Source organism: Aulostomus chinensis, chromosome 2, assembly GCF_037954235.1.
Source record: "Aulostomus chinensis isolate RoL2024-O1b breed Wild chromosome 2, RoL_Achi_v1.0, whole genome shotgun sequence".
Taxonomy (NCBI): Eukaryota; Metazoa; Chordata; class Actinopteri; order Syngnathiformes; family Aulostomidae; genus Aulostomus; species Aulostomus chinensis.
The window spans coordinates 9,436,055-9,452,885 of record NC_141321.1 but is presented as its reverse complement, the minus strand read 5'-3'; the positions used below and the strand labels follow the sequence as shown (position 1 = coordinate 9,452,885).

General features: G+C 43.2%; 1 protein-coding gene across 1 annotated transcript in view; it reads right to left on the bottom strand.

Annotated features, from left to right (window-relative positions):
- Window positions 1–16,831, bottom strand: part of adamts7 (a disintegrin-like and metallopeptidase (reprolysin type) with thrombospondin type 1 motif, 7) — a 70,690-nt gene that overhangs the window by 16,138 nt on the left and 37,721 nt on the right. Inside the window, exons 12-23 of the mRNA XM_086226521.1 lie at window positions 16,607–16,776; window positions 16,377–16,510; window positions 15,152–15,272; window positions 14,595–14,839; window positions 13,916–14,057; window positions 9,991–10,117; window positions 8,154–8,367; window positions 5,148–6,902; window positions 4,101–4,253; window positions 3,029–3,202; window positions 1,874–2,020; window positions 676–856 (exon numbers count right to left, since the gene is read on the bottom strand). Coding sequence (XP_086082647.1) covers window positions 676–856; window positions 1,874–2,020; window positions 3,029–3,202; window positions 4,101–4,253; window positions 5,148–6,902; window positions 8,154–8,367; window positions 9,991–10,117; window positions 13,916–14,057; window positions 14,595–14,839; window positions 15,152–15,272; window positions 16,377–16,510; window positions 16,607–16,776 — 3,563 coding nt within the window. The remainder of the gene's footprint in view (window positions 1–675; window positions 857–1,873; window positions 2,021–3,028; window positions 3,203–4,100; window positions 4,254–5,147; window positions 6,903–8,153; window positions 8,368–9,990; window positions 10,118–13,915; window positions 14,058–14,594; window positions 14,840–15,151; window positions 15,273–16,376; window positions 16,511–16,606; window positions 16,777–16,831) is intronic.

Here is a 16,831-nt window from a genome sequence, read left to right as displayed (position 1 = left end):
CAAATATTTTCACTAGATCCTTGATCCAGAGCCTGATTTCTACCGCACCCAGGAGATTAATACTTAGCGCTCTGACAAGAATCCAAGGCAGCAACACATTTAACACAAATACGTTCAGATTTCTTCAGAAATACAAACCACTGTATTGACAACAGGTCGCTTCAAGTAGTTGACATTTTTTACCTCCAAAATTTCACACTGTCAAAAGGAATTGGCTCGAAGCTTTTCTGACACACGCAGTAAAGTAACTCTCTCCTGCCATGGCCTGGGACAGTCGTCATCATCCAGCATCTACACTTTAATCCAGACCCACAAAGTTCATGTTCCTTGTAATGTTGACCTTCATTCCACAAAATTTCCATCATATTTGTCCACTAGTTTTTGTGATATTCAGCGAGGAAACACACACAACATTGATAGTACTACTTCCTGGTCCCATGACCTGGGCCATTATTTTAAGAAGGCAAGGACATGGAGTGTTTGGTTTGTCTACTCTGGGCTACCGTAGAAACACGGCAGGTCAACATGAGGGGCTCTGAGGCAACATGCTCTCTAGCTGCTTGGTTTGAGATGGATACTTGCCAAACAGACGATCAGCTCAGTAATTCTACTGTGAATACATTTATAAAATTTTAATCAAAATAGCAGTACTGTTGTAATGCTTTGTCTACTCACCAGAGGGAGCACTCTCGCACTCCTCGAGGTTGCACTTGCGCGTGGTGTCTGGTTGCAGCTCCATGTCGCACTCAGCTGGATCTACTTCTTCTTCTTCTTCTTCTTCTTCTTCTGTCTCAGCCTTTGTGTTAACACACTTGATGAGTCGACGCTGCACGCCGCCACCACAGGACGCTGAACACTGCGGGGAAAATTAAACAAGTTTTTTGCAGAGTACATAATTTAACAGGGGTTACGCATGCAGCTGATGAACTAGACAGGCAGAGCGCTCGGCTCTCATACCATGAATCTCCTTCTCATTTTTGATTATAGAGCCACATTTTGCTTGTTGATCTATCTTGATATTCACTGGTGTATTGTCAGTGAGAAGACCAATCGTAACCACTACTGAGCGTCACACTGTTCTCACGTGCACATGCGGCCTGCCAGGATTATCAGATCAATAATTCCGTCGACACGTTCTTGCTTCACTTGAGACTTTCAGCTTTTGGGGGTTGTTTTGCCACCGATGATGTGGCTCAGGGATTAAAATGACAGTCTGAAAAGATCTTTCTGTGTGCCCCAGTATGAACGGGAGTCATGTGGCGACATGACAAGGAATTCAAATTGGGAAAGCAATCCTAATAGCCAGTCGGGTTACAATGAGATGGAGGTGTAAATGAGGGCTGTGGGACTAAATACTCAAATAGAAAGTAATAAGTGTGGAGTTTTGATCACATCACGACTGCCTTAATTTGCTCGTCTGTGCTTTCATATCCATTGTTTATAATTTCCAACATAAAAATGTTAAGAATAAGGCTGCATTACTGAGACACACATCTCCCCTGAGAGTTACATTTACACATTGATCAAACTAGAAGGCACTTGAAAAATGCGCACCTCCACCTAGGTGACAATAAACCACAACATTAGTAAAGAGAAAGGCATTTTTATTCAGGAATCTAAAAAATTAAGAATTTAAAGGGTTTTCTCATGGCCTACAATCCACCTCTCCACTAAATGTGCTGAAAACTGTGTACGTGGTTCTTCTGTAATCCTCCTCACAAACAGCCTTGGTAAGATGCATCAATATGAAGCTCATTATGATGCCGTGTTGTGGTTCTTGATTGTGCAGTGATTAATTTTTTTGCTGTAGCATAATTGGAACGTGTGTGTGTGTGTGTGTGTGTGTGTTGGTGTGTGTGTGTGTGTGCTGTACCTGTCCCCACGATCCAGTAAGCCACTGAGCACAAGGCTGGCTATTGCATGACTGTACATTGCTGGGTTGAAGGTCCCTGTTGCATTTGTCTTCTTCTGGACAGGTGACAATACGCTGCTGCTCACCTCCCCCACAGACCTCCGAGCACTGAGCAGTACACACACAAACACACACACACACACACACACACACACGCACCAACACACACGCATGCGCATGATAACACTCAGTGTGAGGGGTCTTTCCTCAGGCAGCACAAGTTCAACAAGTTTGAAATTGACATTGACGGTAAGCGAATGACAATTAGCATGCTCATGGAAACACTCCGGGTTAGAAGTCATTCATTTAATCAGTCCAATAAGTGCAAAATAAGCCTTGATGATATGCCGCTATGCTAAGCTAATGCTGATTATCCCGCTCATGGAAATGGTCAGGGAGACAGGTTAATCTTCTGGCATCTGGTATCTCAAGGCATCCCTGAGATACCGCCATTGTGTCAATTGACCTTGAACCCTGACCTTTGACCAAAATCTTTTTGGGTCATCGTGAAGTCTGAGTGAATGTTGGTTTTAAATTAGAAGAAATGTCAGGGCTTTTAAAACTGAAGTGAGTTTCGGAGGATTTGAAGATTACCTCAATCACACTGGATTTTTAAGATTAGATTAAAAAGTCAAATAATTAAAAATGTATAAAAACTAGGAATATGAGAAGTGTCACGTTTAAAAGTCCGTCAGAGGCTGGATACTTGAGTGGTTTATTTAGTTGAAAGTATGAAGGAGTTAAAAACATCTAATTTTGAGACGACATAGACTTCCGTTGTAAGAAAAAAAAAGCGGTAGAAAAACTGCAGTACCTCCAATGTATAAAAGTTCGACGTGAAAAGTGAAAGCCCTATGACCTTGAAGAGGTGAACATTTTGATGAGTGCACTGTGTCTGTAGGTCAAAATTTGAAGGACTTCAAAGGTGCCAAAATAAATAGAAAGAAACCCTAATGTCAGTCCTCTTACGTAGAAGGAAACAAAATATATTCAAGCTGAGTTTCAGGTGTGCGCTCAGAAGCATATAATCTCTCCCTCCCACCAAGATGAACTCCCCAGGTGGTGAAACCAGAGTCAACAGCGCCTCTTCGCTGTTATTCTGTTTGCGTTCCTCACCTGTCCCCAGGAGGAGGTGTACCAGTCCAGGCACGGCTGAAGGTTACATGACACTTGAGTCACTGGCCTTAAGGACATCGCCCGGCAGTGAAAAGGTCGCAGGGGTCTCTGGTCCCGCATGTCGAAACACTGGACATCTCGGGATTTCACACCTTCCTCGCAATTCTTGGAGCACTGGGAAGAGACACGGCATGGGAATCATGTCATAACCGCTTGATCCAGTAAAATCTTTATTACCAAACTTTTACCTATAATAGCTGATAGCTGATCTATTTTAAGGTACATAACATTTAGTTTTGTTCAAAAAGGATCAGAAAAATGAGAGACACATCACACATCAGCATAGCTCCAGATCTTCAAACCAGCTCAAACTTCCTAACAAAGCGCATATATTTCTTTTGACGGTGGGGGGGATATGGGGCAGCGGAAAAAAAAAACACAGGGAAAACAAGAAGGAAATCCTTTTCTTGTAACCAACAGTGCTCATCATCAAATACAACAAAACATGGGCGAGGTGGCACTGGGCAGTGCAGTGGTCAGCACTGTGGCCTCACAGCAAGAAGGTTCCAGGTTCCAGTCCTGGCTCCAGCACAGGATCTTTCTGTGTGGAGTCTCCATGTTCTCCCTGTTCCTGTGTGGGTTCTCTCTGGTACTCCAGCTTCCTCCCACAGTCCAAAGACATCAAGAGGGGACGAGGCTGATTGATACTCTAAATTGACTGTAGGTGTGACTGTGAGTGTGAATGGTTGTCTGTCTCTATGTGTTGGTCCTGTGATGGACTGGTGACCTGTCCAGGGTGAACCCTGCCTCTCACCTGAAGACTGCTGGGATAGGGTCCGTGACCCTTAACAGGATAAGCAGTGGAAAATGGATGGATGGAAAACATGAGAGTATGTGTATGATGTTATGGCTAATAAGCCACTAGTTGGTCCCTCTGGGATCATGGCTAAAATTGAGTGTAAATTATGTGAAATACATGTCTTATAAAACTACAACTACACAAAACCAGTAGATAGTGAAACGACCTTCATTTCCACTCAGAAGACTGATACACAGTAACAAGGTGTCTTACCTTACTCCATTCCCCAACTTTCCACATGGAGCAGGGGCGCAGGTAACACTGCCGGGCAGGTGTTGGCCTCTTAGCCAGATCGCAGTCCAACACTGTGCCAGTGCTGCATGCAAAAGTCCTCCAGATGGCACCCAGGCCGCAGGTTGTGGAGCACTGCCCAAGAACAAAGAAACACCCTGCAGCACCACTACGAATTCAGCATGCACAGCAAACCTCATTAAAACGGACAATAAAGATCCTCCTGTATCTTTGTAGAACACAGCAACCTTCTGGAAATCACGTAGAGCAAACAGAGACTGGGTGGCTCGCTAGCTTAGCACAATGAATGGTAGTTGATGAGAAGTGTTAGTATACCTCTGTTAGAAACATCACACAATGAAAATATGATGAGATTCTTATTTCAAATGAAGATGTATCATAATTTTAGAAACGGACACATCGTTTGAACTACCTTCTTGTGCTGGAGGAGAGTTTTCAAACACTCAAAACTTCTGCCAACACAACTAAATGGTTGCTGAAGATGAGAGGAGCAACTTCTGCGACCAATCAGGATGTATAAGAGAGGATGTGGCGGATTATTTCCTGACCAACCAAGACTCCAATCCTGATCTAGTTGATCACTTCCCACCCACTACCAGTTATTGTGCTAAGCTAACTAGCAGTCAGCTGGTCTATGTGTGTCTCAGCTCAATGATGCAGCACTGAGGAGGAAAGGCTCCCTATCATCTTGTCTGGCTCTGGGGAGGATGACATATCAGGCTTTTTTCCATATATTTTCATGGTATTTCTAATTTATATACAAATATTTGAATATGTCTCTGAAATTCTTGATGTTATGCGAAGCATAGATGTAAGTAGATTCAATTCTGTATGCATTGACCATTCGAACAGACTGATGTTATCTGATTTAGCTTTAGGTTAAAAGCTCTCTCCAAGGAATGGAGTCGTGCGGGGAGTAAAACCAGGCACAGAGCCTGCATGACAAAAACAGTCGAGAAACAGCTGAGCGTTGTTGTTCCCACAATATAAGCACAAAAACAGACTCACTGCACTCCAGTTGCCGGTGACCCAGTGGGCAGTGACCTGAGTAGAGGTTTGAATCTGGACCGATGTTGGCAGAGGAAGTGGCCACAGACTCTGTGAGGGAGTTGACACAATGGCCACTGTGGGTCTCGGTGCAGTAACCGGCTGAGGGGTGGCTGGTGTGTTTGTGGGAGGCCAGGATGAAGGGTCAGGGCTGCTGTTTGTCTTCACCTTGGGGGTTGTAACTGCTTTGTTGCCATGAAAATCACTTAATGTAAACGTAGGCGATGGGGAGTCTGTTCCAGATCTTTCAGCAAAGGCAGGCTTTGTCTGCTCGATTGTGTCTGGCTGTAAATCAGCTGGAGGGGAGGAAGTTAGTCCCTCCAGGTTTGTTGGAGGTAAGACGTCTGTTCCAGTTAATACAGGGGGCTCATCAGAGGTCGCGTGGTTACCTGAGGCTGGCACAAATGTAGAAGGAGCATAAGGTGGATTCTCAGATGCAGGAAGTGAGGGCGTACGGAGGTCCCATGAGTTATCCTCACTCGTGGTATCTGTGTCTCTATTTAACAGAGTTGCATCCAACTCTTTCATTGATTGACTTGTTGATGTTTCTGAAGCGCTTTCACTCAACCTGACTGAATGATCGGCTTCATCTACCTTCAGCTGCCCTTCAGTCTCTGGTGTTGGGGAGCCTGAAGGTTCCTGACTCTTAACCCCTGGAGATGTAGGGAAATTAGGACCTTGTGTACTTTTGTCACTGTAACTGTGCTGTAAATCACCCTCCATCTCCTGCGCTCTCCCTGTTGTTGCAGTGATATAAGTGTTAGTGTTTTGTAGTCCAGGAGAGGAAGTGATATATCCTGGATTCACAGAAAAGTCCTCAGCATGATTTTCCTCCATACTGAAATTATTGCCATACCGTTCAGTTTCTTCCCCATCTTGCTCCAGTTTCACATCCTGTGCAGGCTCCCTTGTGCTGAAACCCAGACTAGGACTTGTGCTTGTGTTTTCAGGAAGAAACAGCTGATCTTTGGGTGTCTGTGAGTGCTTAGTTGTAGAAAAGAGTGGGGATCGAGTGGTAGACACGGGCAGAAGATAATCCTCGGAAAGGAAGTCGCCTGAATTTTCATAATTCATTCTCATTGATTCTTCATTTGCTTGGTTACCTTTGTCTTTCACATCATCTAGATTGATATTCTGTGGCTCTGCAGGTTTCAAAGTATGGCTTGTGGTCTTTGACTCTGGGAAATGAGGATTTGCTGTGGGTGCTCTTGTAGATTCTATATGTGCAGCTTCTTTCGTGCTGCCGCCTGGCTTCACCTCCTTTGGGAAATCCAGCTCCTGATTCTCCAGTGAATCATTCCTGTCATCTGACAAGTCCTCATGGAAGTTAATAAAGTTGTAGTCATAGTAGAAATCATCAACTTGAACACTGTTTTCTTGTGAAAAATCAATATTTTCAATGTTGTTGTGGTAGTGAAAATCTCCTTCAACATTGTTATTGACCTCATTGTGATTTCTTGGTTGGGCTCTGGTGGTGCTGTATTTTGATGGTGGTTTGGCCGCAGGTATGAAGTTTATTTCGTTGAAAACTTCTTTGCTGGACCAGCCACTTCCAGACCAGTCGTTGCCTCCGAAATTATCCGCTTCCTGTGGACAGTCCTGCACGATGCAAGTAGTGACAATGAGGGGCTTCTTGAGTGGGTCACAGTCCACACCGGTGTTTCTCGAGCAGGTGACATTACGCCGACGTGTTCCACTTCCACAAGTCAGTGAACACTGCAGACAAGAAGAGCCAACTGTGTTACACATCATATCAGGCTTTACCTTATCTTATAATGTCAAAATGTTAACTAAATATGAGGGTTTCATCAAAATAGTGCCTATAAGCCTTAAGGGTACAAGCACGAACACGGTAAAGATTCACAACATCAGAGCGTACTCAAAAAAGAGGCTATAGCCTCCTATTTTGCACATTTATGCTTTTTAAAAAAAAAACGTTTCCATTTCCATTAATCTCTTCTAATTTGATATTTCAAAATCCCCAGGAGAGACGGCCGACGTGTGAAACCCCTGAGAATAACAAATGAAGGCGTCATTTTGATCAAAGGCATAGTTCTGATCAAAAGTTTGGGATTCAAAATAGGAAACAGATTTCATTCTCTACAGGCAGTAAACGCCTGGTGATTCCTTGGTGACTCATTCAGAAGTTGTCAAGGTATTTCAGTCGCAAGCAAAGTGGTTGATGACTCCCCACCACCAGCAGAAAGACACATCATCAGCATGGTCAATATCAATGAACTGTGGCTTCTTCAGGCTATCGTTATTGTAACTATGCCTATAAATCCATCCATCCATCATCGTCTTCTGCTTATTCCTTACTAGTAAGGGGGGCTGGAGCCTATCCCAGCATCTACGGGCGAGAGGCGGGGTTCACCCTGGACAGGTCGCCAGTCCATCGCAGGGCCAACACATAGAGACAGACAACCATTCACTCTCACATTCATACCTACGGTCAATTTAGAGTATCAATCAGCCTCGTCCCCAAATTGATGTCTTTGGACTGTAAGAGGAAGCTGGAGTACCAGAGAGAACCCACGCAGGAACAGGGAGAACATGGAGACTCACACAGAAAGATCCCGCGCCCAAGCCAGGACTCAAACCCGGAACCTTCTTGCTGTGAGGCCACAGTGCTAACCACTGCTTCCTATAAATCATTCCATTTATTTCAAATCAAGCTGTGAGTTGACAGCATGTGAAAAGAGAGTGTAGCTATGAGCATGTGTCTTAGTAGAGCGCTGCTGATAAAGCTGCAGATCTGAAGCAATATGGAGGCGAAAGCAGCGAGCAACTCAAGTGAACTGACTCAACCGGTTAAGTCATCTTTTGACTTGAAAATGATGGAGATGTGCAAATGTTTCCCGACGTATTCGAAACACTTCTTGTGGCAATGAGATTTCCTGGTAAATTTGCTTTTCCACAGACTTTTGAAATAGCTCATCTTTCAGGGACAGACTCCAGCAGACTCACCTTTGACCAGCTGCCAGTGGTCCAGTCTGCTGGGCAGGGGATGTGTGTGTTGCAGGAGGACACAGACTCAGGCCTGGGTATGTGTTCACATTCACTGGGCTGCAGGGCTTTCTGTTCTTCCACACTGATGGCCTGTATGCAGAGAACCGTCCTCTTAGCCAGACCAGAGCTGCCACAGCTTGAAGAGCATCGCTGCCAATCCCCTGCCCACCACCTTGAGTGGAGAGATACAGAAGAAGCAAAGATTTCCTATTGAATGATGCACAAGTGATGGAAATGAGCAATTCTGTACAACTGTGCATAGGCGGTGGATATGATTTTATTGTTCCTTTGCAGACAGTGTTTTCATTTCTGCTGGGTTTTGCAAGTTCAAAGTCAGTAAAAGTCAAAAAGAATATTCCAACTCCATCTCCCATTTTTTGAGGAAAATAGCTCAGGTCATGCTGACGCTACTGTGCTCACACATGAATGTTGATGCCCTCACAACATAAGTAGCAATATATGTTGTCAGCTGATGATCATTTGCCGAATATTCAAACTCAAAAGAAAATCCTCTTTACGAGAAAGCAAGTCGAATGGTTGAGTTCCAAGTCACGATTCTCAAGAAGTTACTGGCAGAATTGAAAAAGCTCCGACCGAGGAAAATCCAGTATCTGAAGTCAGTCTGAACATTTTCTCTGCAAAATGCCTCGTAAAGCACATGTTTGTATTATTCTAAGTAGAGCCACTGAATTGCATTAAATTAAAGTGATACCTCATCCACGAGTTAACATTTGTTGATAGTTACTCATCCTTGGATGTCTTGGATTCAGGAAGAATTGTTTTCCTTCTTTTAGTAATTTTAAGAATTTAGGAAATACTGGCCTCGTATTTGTTGGTACAGTGGTACAGGACTGCATGTACACACTTTTACGTGAGCTTAAAAAGTAAAAAAATCTAAAATAGTTCAGGTTCTACACTCATAAAAGCTTGTGGGTGTCAAATCATTGAAGGAGTGTGGTACCGGACCTGCGGTTGTGATTTGGCACCATACAAATAAAACTGACTTGACTTGACTTGACTTAAATCAAGTGAATTATTGTCCAAATTGCTGGACCAAGAAAAAAAGTTCTCCTGAGTTCTCAATTCATGAAGAGGTCATGTAGGGAAAAGAAAAGAATCTTTGAAAATTACAGAGATCTCCAGGTAAATGACTGAGAAACCAATGATAACTTCAGGTGAAGCGTCACTTCAGTCCCTCTTGGGGACTCATCACCTGGTGGTAGTGGGATAAATGGGACTGTCCAGGCTGTAGCAGCGCCAGGTAGCATAGCACCATGATTGTCAGCTCATGCTGAAGAAGTTAGCGTTCCGTTGTTTCATGCAACAGTGGCAAGCACTTTAACTTTTTCCTACTGTGCTGCCCCTTATTGACCTGGAGAGTTTCAGTCTGACAACTAATTTCACCTTAAATAAAAGTGTGAACGAATGAAGTGCAAATCAAGACAGTTGAAAAAGAAAAAGTCAGCGGAGCAGCGTGGAAGTTTATTTACGATTTTAAAGTCTGACTCATAAAATAAATAAATTCATCAAATTCGACTATTTTCTCCTGATGTCAGCTGAAGAACGGGTCGTTAAAAATAATCACTAATTATTGATATCGGCTGAGATGAGGTATTTTCATGGTGATACAACTCTCAACCACGTCACCGAGACTGTTGTTGTTAGCTCCTGCAAGGGTTGAGATACAAGCATCTTTGTGTGTGCGTGTGTGTGTTTGTGTGTGTGTGTCTGCATGTGTGTGTGCCAGTGAAAATTGCAGGTGTCCTCCTACAAAATGACCAGGAGGCAAACTAACATGGCTGGACACGGCTCCTTGTTACAGCTGGTTTGGTTATCGTCAGGTCGGGTTAAGGGGTCACAAAAGTGCTCCTCCACTATCCCAGTTGTTCTCTCCACACAGTGAACCATCTGCCTCTGAACACCTGGAACAGTGACATGAGACAAAAGCATATTGTGTTAAACCAGGATAAACACCAAAACCTACCTCAAATGTGCCGAGACTGTTGGACACATTTAAACAGATGACGCTGTCAGTGCTAATAACGAAGGCTGTAAATTTAATGCACTTTCCTGTTAGCTAACTTGTTTTTAGGACAATTAACTAAACTTGCAGCATATCAAGCACCAAGTACATCCAATTTCTCTATCGCTATGATCACGGAACGCAAAATAATCAAAAGAATCTCACCAAAACAAGCCCAGTTGAAGGAAAACGTATTTCTAACCCCTTGACAGGTTTCAAATCCTGGTTTCGGTCAGTAATACACAACGTAACACATAAAAGGAGTTTCTCTCCTGTGCATGACAGATTTATTTCCTCGTGTGACGCCTCTTGCCATCAGTATTCACATCCTCCTGAGGGGATTTCCACCCTATTAGAGGAAGCGACACCTCTCACCCCATGTAGCCTCAGCTGTGGGCCCGCTGACCCTTCACAAAGCACATCAGACAGCTAATTTTCATCTTCAAAGACATCTCTAAAAGGACGATACAGCAAAAGATAGATTTGGTGCCGAAAGAGGAAATGAGATAAAACTGGATTTGAATGCAGAGAAACACTGTCAGCCATGTTGATTACACGGTCTTTGTAGCTCAATTTGCACAGTCAAAGTTGCTTTGAAATAAATATTGTGACCAATTTAGATTTTTATAAGGTCTTCTCACATGTGGAGGAGATAGAGGACTTGACAAAGAAAGCACTGATTGACATCGATAACAAAAGATGGCTATCAAAGCTGAAGCTGATAAAGCTGTAATATACTGAGATTATTTTCTATTCAATAATTGCAGCTGGAGGGCACAAAGACAGCGCATGTCTTTGCCACGGGGGGCTTTGAGTGGCCCCTCATATGCAGTGTTGCTGCTTTGTTGAGCGAGAGGGAGGTGAAACCTGATAACATTTGGCTTTTGCATGGAGGAGCGGACTGATGCGTGCACTGTGGAGCAAATATCACGTCCTGTCAGGTCAATTTCACATAGGTTGGCTGCATTTAAGGAGACACTGGTGAAGCTGCTCTAATACATCAGAGAGGAAGGCAAAGGTTCGTTTAAACCCTCAAATCCCATGAACGTAGGACTTTTTGTGTGTAGCTAAACAAACATCTCATTGGATGACAAGCACACATGCCAATTACTGACCAACCAATTAGCAAGGGTTCTGTTCTATTCAATGATTCAAATTGTGCACGTGCACCACAAGGACCCTGAAACCAAAGAAGGTAAAGGGGATTCAGCCATCACTCAATTTACTCCTTGCTGTTCACTGACGTGCCTCTCAGCGACAAGGCTTGATGAGCAAAAGCCAAGTTTTCATGGGGTGGTGAATTAAAAACAGGACGGATCAGCTGGAAGTGCTGGATTAGGACAGTTTTTACACAATTAATGCATCATACGCAAGGGAGCAGATGCCCAAAGCTCTAATCCCACTCATAAAATTAGAAGCAGCTCAAAATCCCACCAAAGATTTCATCTATTCAGTGCGACATTGGTGGATACCAACATATCTTTGCATTTCACATGAATGCGGTGGAGTTTTTTTCAGCTTTTATTTTTCGAAATTGGAACCACACTTAGATGGTGCTCAGCTTCTCATTAGCGTGTTGGGCTTGGGCGCGTTGCAGGAGTAACAACAAGGGCTCTTCCTCCAGCGGTGCCTTCACTCTCTCGCCCAGATGAACCCCTAACGACCAAACTGTAGCTCAGATGTTTATCGTGAATTGTACCTGCAGTAGAGAGGATTTTGTTGGTACCCTCAGTGGTAGAGAGTTTGGTACCCAACGGCAGTTCAAAGCACTTTGGACTTTGGATTTAGCAAACAGAGCTTCCAAAATGGACTTAAAGTGTTCAACACACCAACACAGCACATAAGTTCAGCGTGTCAGGTGTTCAGGGCTTTTTGTAGGACTTGAACGTTTGTCCTGCACTATCCCTTTTCATCTCATTTGATGTCAGTCATTCACTTCACAAGAGAATTCAGCAAAGTCACAAGGTTTCAGTGAATATTTGTGAAGGGGGAACCAGATGTCTGTGTGTCTTTGATGTGAATAAAATCACATTTTGTTATTCTCTTCGAATAACAAACTTAAATGTGTGACAAGAAATACATGACAAGTGACCCAGGGTCAGCGTTAACAACCTTGAACACATTTTTTCTTTTCGACATCTACAACAGAGCAAAAATAGGACATTTTAATGAAATATAGCGACTGTACCTTTTGTGATTCTTCTGACTCAGAATCACAAAACATCAGGACCTCAAACTGTTTGTAGGAACAATTCTGTTTGGCTGGATGAGGGTATGGTGGGAACTGATCCACTGGATGAATGTAGACTGATAGTCATCAAACTTCATCTCGTAACGATAATTTGTTATTAAGGAAGAGGAGTTTGCTGAGATGATATTATCATGACATGGAATAATGACTAAAATGGGCCTGTTTCAATGAGTCGGGCAGCCAGGAGTCTTCTCAACCTACGTTTCCGATGCCGTACTTATTCTGTCTGGTCTGTTTTTATTTTCTCGGTTCTAGTGTCGTTTGTCTGCCTTTCATTTTTGTAATCCTAGTCCCTGTTAATGCTTGCAGTACTGGAAAGTGAAAACGCCTGAAAGGATCTTTTTTAATAACCTGGGGAGGGCGTGGGTGGTGGCAGGGTTCTCCTACAACCACTTTATCAAATGTTAAATGTTGCGCTTCAAACACATGCGGTCGTCAGACGTGCACCGTATATTCACACATCTCAGATCGACGAAATATACTTCTTGGTTTACCTCCTGGTTAATCTTTGCCCCCTACAGTGAAATGCATTCAGTAATTACTGTTGAGAGGAGTCATATGAGGTGGCTCATGTATCTGGTCAGAATGCCTCCCTGGGGAGCTGATCAGGGCTGTCTGAATGGTAGGAGGCCTCTGGGAAGACCCAGGACACGTTGGAGACAGTGTCTCTCAACTGGCCTGGGAACACCTTGAGATCCCCCATGAGGAGCTGGACGGGAAGTCTGGGTCTCTCTGCTTAGGCTACTGCCATCGCAACCAGACCCCGGATAAACAGGAGAAAGTGGAAGGATGGATGGAGGGATGGATGGAGTAATTATTATATTCATTCACCCCAACATTGCTGGTAATTGACAGATAATAAATAAAGAAAATAGAATTGACAAAACTCTTTGCCTGATTGAGCTCACGCAGGAGACCTTTTAGTAAATTTGACTTAAAAAAATAACCTAACGGTGAGCTGTTTCTTGTGGTCAAATCCAATGTGACATCTGACCGTACACAGTTTGACAACCTGCTTGCTAAGGGGGCAACATGTCACATCTCACCACTCACCATTTTAACATTTATTACTGTATGTTGACGGATGTTTGAAGGGTTCCCTTTCTTTAAATCAGCGACTGGAAATGAGACTGATTTATCGTTGAACTCGACTCCACCCCGGAGTAGCAGTGGTGTCAGTGGCTTTGGTCAGTGGTTTGGTTTTTGAGTTTGGTCAAATGTCCCCTGGTGTTGATTGGGGGTGAGACTTGGTCTGACAAAAGTGAGCATTTTCACTGTTGTTTATTTGTCATAGCTTATTCTATTACTATAATGATTATTTTCCTCTTTTTTTCTTGTTATTTTCAGTTTTTCCGAACTATAAGATAGTCTTTTTCATTTTATCATCTTCTGGGAAGGGTCCTCTAGTACCAGGAAATCAGTCCAGAGCTGAAGCAGTTCTCTTACCTGTTCCACAAGTGGCACTACACTCAGTCCATGATCCATATTTCCAGAAGAAAACGGAGACAGGAATATCATTGTCTTCTGTGGCATTTCGACTGATTGTGTACTCATAGCGCACTCCTGGATTGGTTTCCTGAAAGAGAAGCTATAACACACAAAAACTTTAATTAAAAAAAAAAAAAAGTCCAGTAGGAACAAAGTAGCCCCATGAAATAAACTATGTCAGGAGATAAACGCATCATTCACTGCATATCCTGTTTGCGTTTCCACTGCAGCTGCAAATCTGTTATGATGACACAAATTAGACCAGTGGGGTTTTACTATCGTTTGAAGTCTTTGTATAGATTAAGATAACAAGACAGGGGTCATGCTGTTGCTTCCAGCTGAGTGGTGAGGTGGAAAGAGTGAGAATAATTGGACAAAAACTATTCAAGGACACTGGAGCTCCTTCCCTAAACTAGACACAATTTTCATAAAATCCTGTTTAATTTAGGTTGATATCTGTAATGCGTTTATTGTTGATCGAAGAATAAATGCAGCACACACAAATTTCAGGTGCTTTTCTGAATATCTAATGCTTGAAAATACATGCTTGACAGTACAGTTGTAAGATTCATATATTTACTATTGGGCATCATGAACCATTTGGTAGCTTCTGATGTTTTTTCCGAGTGAATCTCACCTGAATCCACAATGGTTCCATGGTTGGCCCAGGTGAAGTCAGGTTCTCTAGATGTCCAGTCCTCTCATAGGTGAAAACTGTCCCTGCTGCCTTGTAGTCTCCATTCCACTGGATAGTCCAGCCACCGTTCAGAAAATACTTGCTTGGGTTGTCACTTCTCAGCGCCAAGAAATTCCCAGCCTCAGCCATCTCCTCAATCCGGATATCCCATGCTCCCTCTGGGATCAGTCCAATGTCTACATAGCCTTCACGACAATACAGTTCATGTTGAGTAATAATGCACAATGAGGGGTCCTGGTAAAAACAACAAGGTGGAGGTGAGGAATGCCACCAAAGACTGTGTGTATACAGTCAGTGTAAAACAAAGGTTGTCCTAACCTTTTGGTGCTGTAGGTCAAGTAAAGAAACCAAATAAAGGCGGTATCTAGATGTAAAAACCAACTCCTTCTTGTCTTTTTTAATCCAAATAGAGACTTTACACTTGACATGATCTTAACCAGATGTTCCATTATATTCCACTGTAGAAAAGACTCTTAACTGAACCAAGCAGAACGTACCGAGTCCTTCAGTCTCCTCAAAAGTCCTTCTCACAGTTGTACAGGTGGAGCCATTACCATGGCACACCCCGCAGCGATCCTCTACAGCATTGGATTCAATCACATAGTCACAGCCTATATTCTGTATCACACATGCAATACAACACATGACACAATATATGAGGTACAGTGATCAGGGATAAAAATATGATTATAGACAATGGTGCAATTGGAGAATCTGCATAAATAGTGATAAAAGAAGCTATGTGAGCAGATCAGGGGGGTGAGGGATTCATTGGAGGAGGAAAATAACATGGGCCCCAGTACTAAGCCTTGAGGGATACCAGTGACAAGTGTAGAAGCTCTGAACAGAGATTCTATCTCAGAAAGGTTGGAGAGGAAGATTTGAAGTCATACTAATTGAAATGAAAGCAGACCTGTCAAGGAGGATGAGGAAAAGGACAGAGCCCTGGCAGACAGTACAGGCTCTGTGACAGCAAGGAGCGTGCCAAAGCAGTGAAAAGCCTTGAAACTAGACTGAGGGGTCAGGATATCTTTCCGATAGAAGAGGAGATAAATTGTTTGGAAATGGTTCACTCAAGGGTTTTGTTTTGATATGAGAGAAAATATACACATCTGTAATGACACTGGTTGAAGGGAGGTTTCTTTAGCTGCGGCTTGACTCTGGCGGTCTTCAGTCTAGATAACAAATCTGCAGTATAGTTTCTCCCTTATTTAATTATGTCCCTTGAGACACATAAGGATAATTTTGTTTTGAACAGACAACATTTCTGAATTTGCCTCCAGCTCCAGCAGGATTCTCAAAGACATAAGATCGAGGGCAAGAATGAAAACTCACGGGTGCCTCACAAAATGTCACAAAATGTCATAAAACCCGACTCCAACAGGGTGATTACTTTTGAATGTATATCCAAACAGAGTCTGTATCAGTGATTGGCATTTTGGCGCAGGCTGATGGGCAAGAGCAGGGCGTTATCTTGAGAGATAACAGCCATAACATTTTTCTTTTCAATCACCAAGCTCATTTTCATGCAGAATGTCAAACAACACTAGCCTGCAGAGAAAGGAAGGCGAGGGTCAAATAAATACAGTGCATTTAGCATTCAACAAAGCAAACATACATGAAGAGAATAATTAATCGGCCTATTTATGTGACTGAAAGCTAAAACAAATCAATGAAACCTTTTTTTTCAGAGAATATGTGCAGTAGTAACAGTATCACTACCTTACAGATGCCATTGATGCACATATCTCGACTTTTGTTGGCTTCAAAGCAAGGAGTCCCATCAGTGACAGCGTCACGCATCTTTTCCGAGAAATGTTCATTCAGCGGACGACAGTGGAGTTCACAGGGGTTGACTAAAGGCGTGGGGAGAGTCCAACAGACAGAAAACACAAAGATGTCATAAAAGCAGGACACACTGAAATCCCGTTTAACCTGAATCCAGTGCTCACCTTTGTTGATGACTGCCACCCACTTGTATAGCTTGCCCTTGTAGGGCATGGTGTCAAAGTGACTACACTGGATATCTCTGAAGGTGGGCAGGTTATTCGGACATGGCGCGGTGTTACAGATCCGGTACCTCCGTCTCTCACCCAGACAATACTTCCCCCTGTACATGGGACTGTAGAACAGCATTGTTAATGCTATTGTGATGCTGCTTATTGACTTCTGAGCCG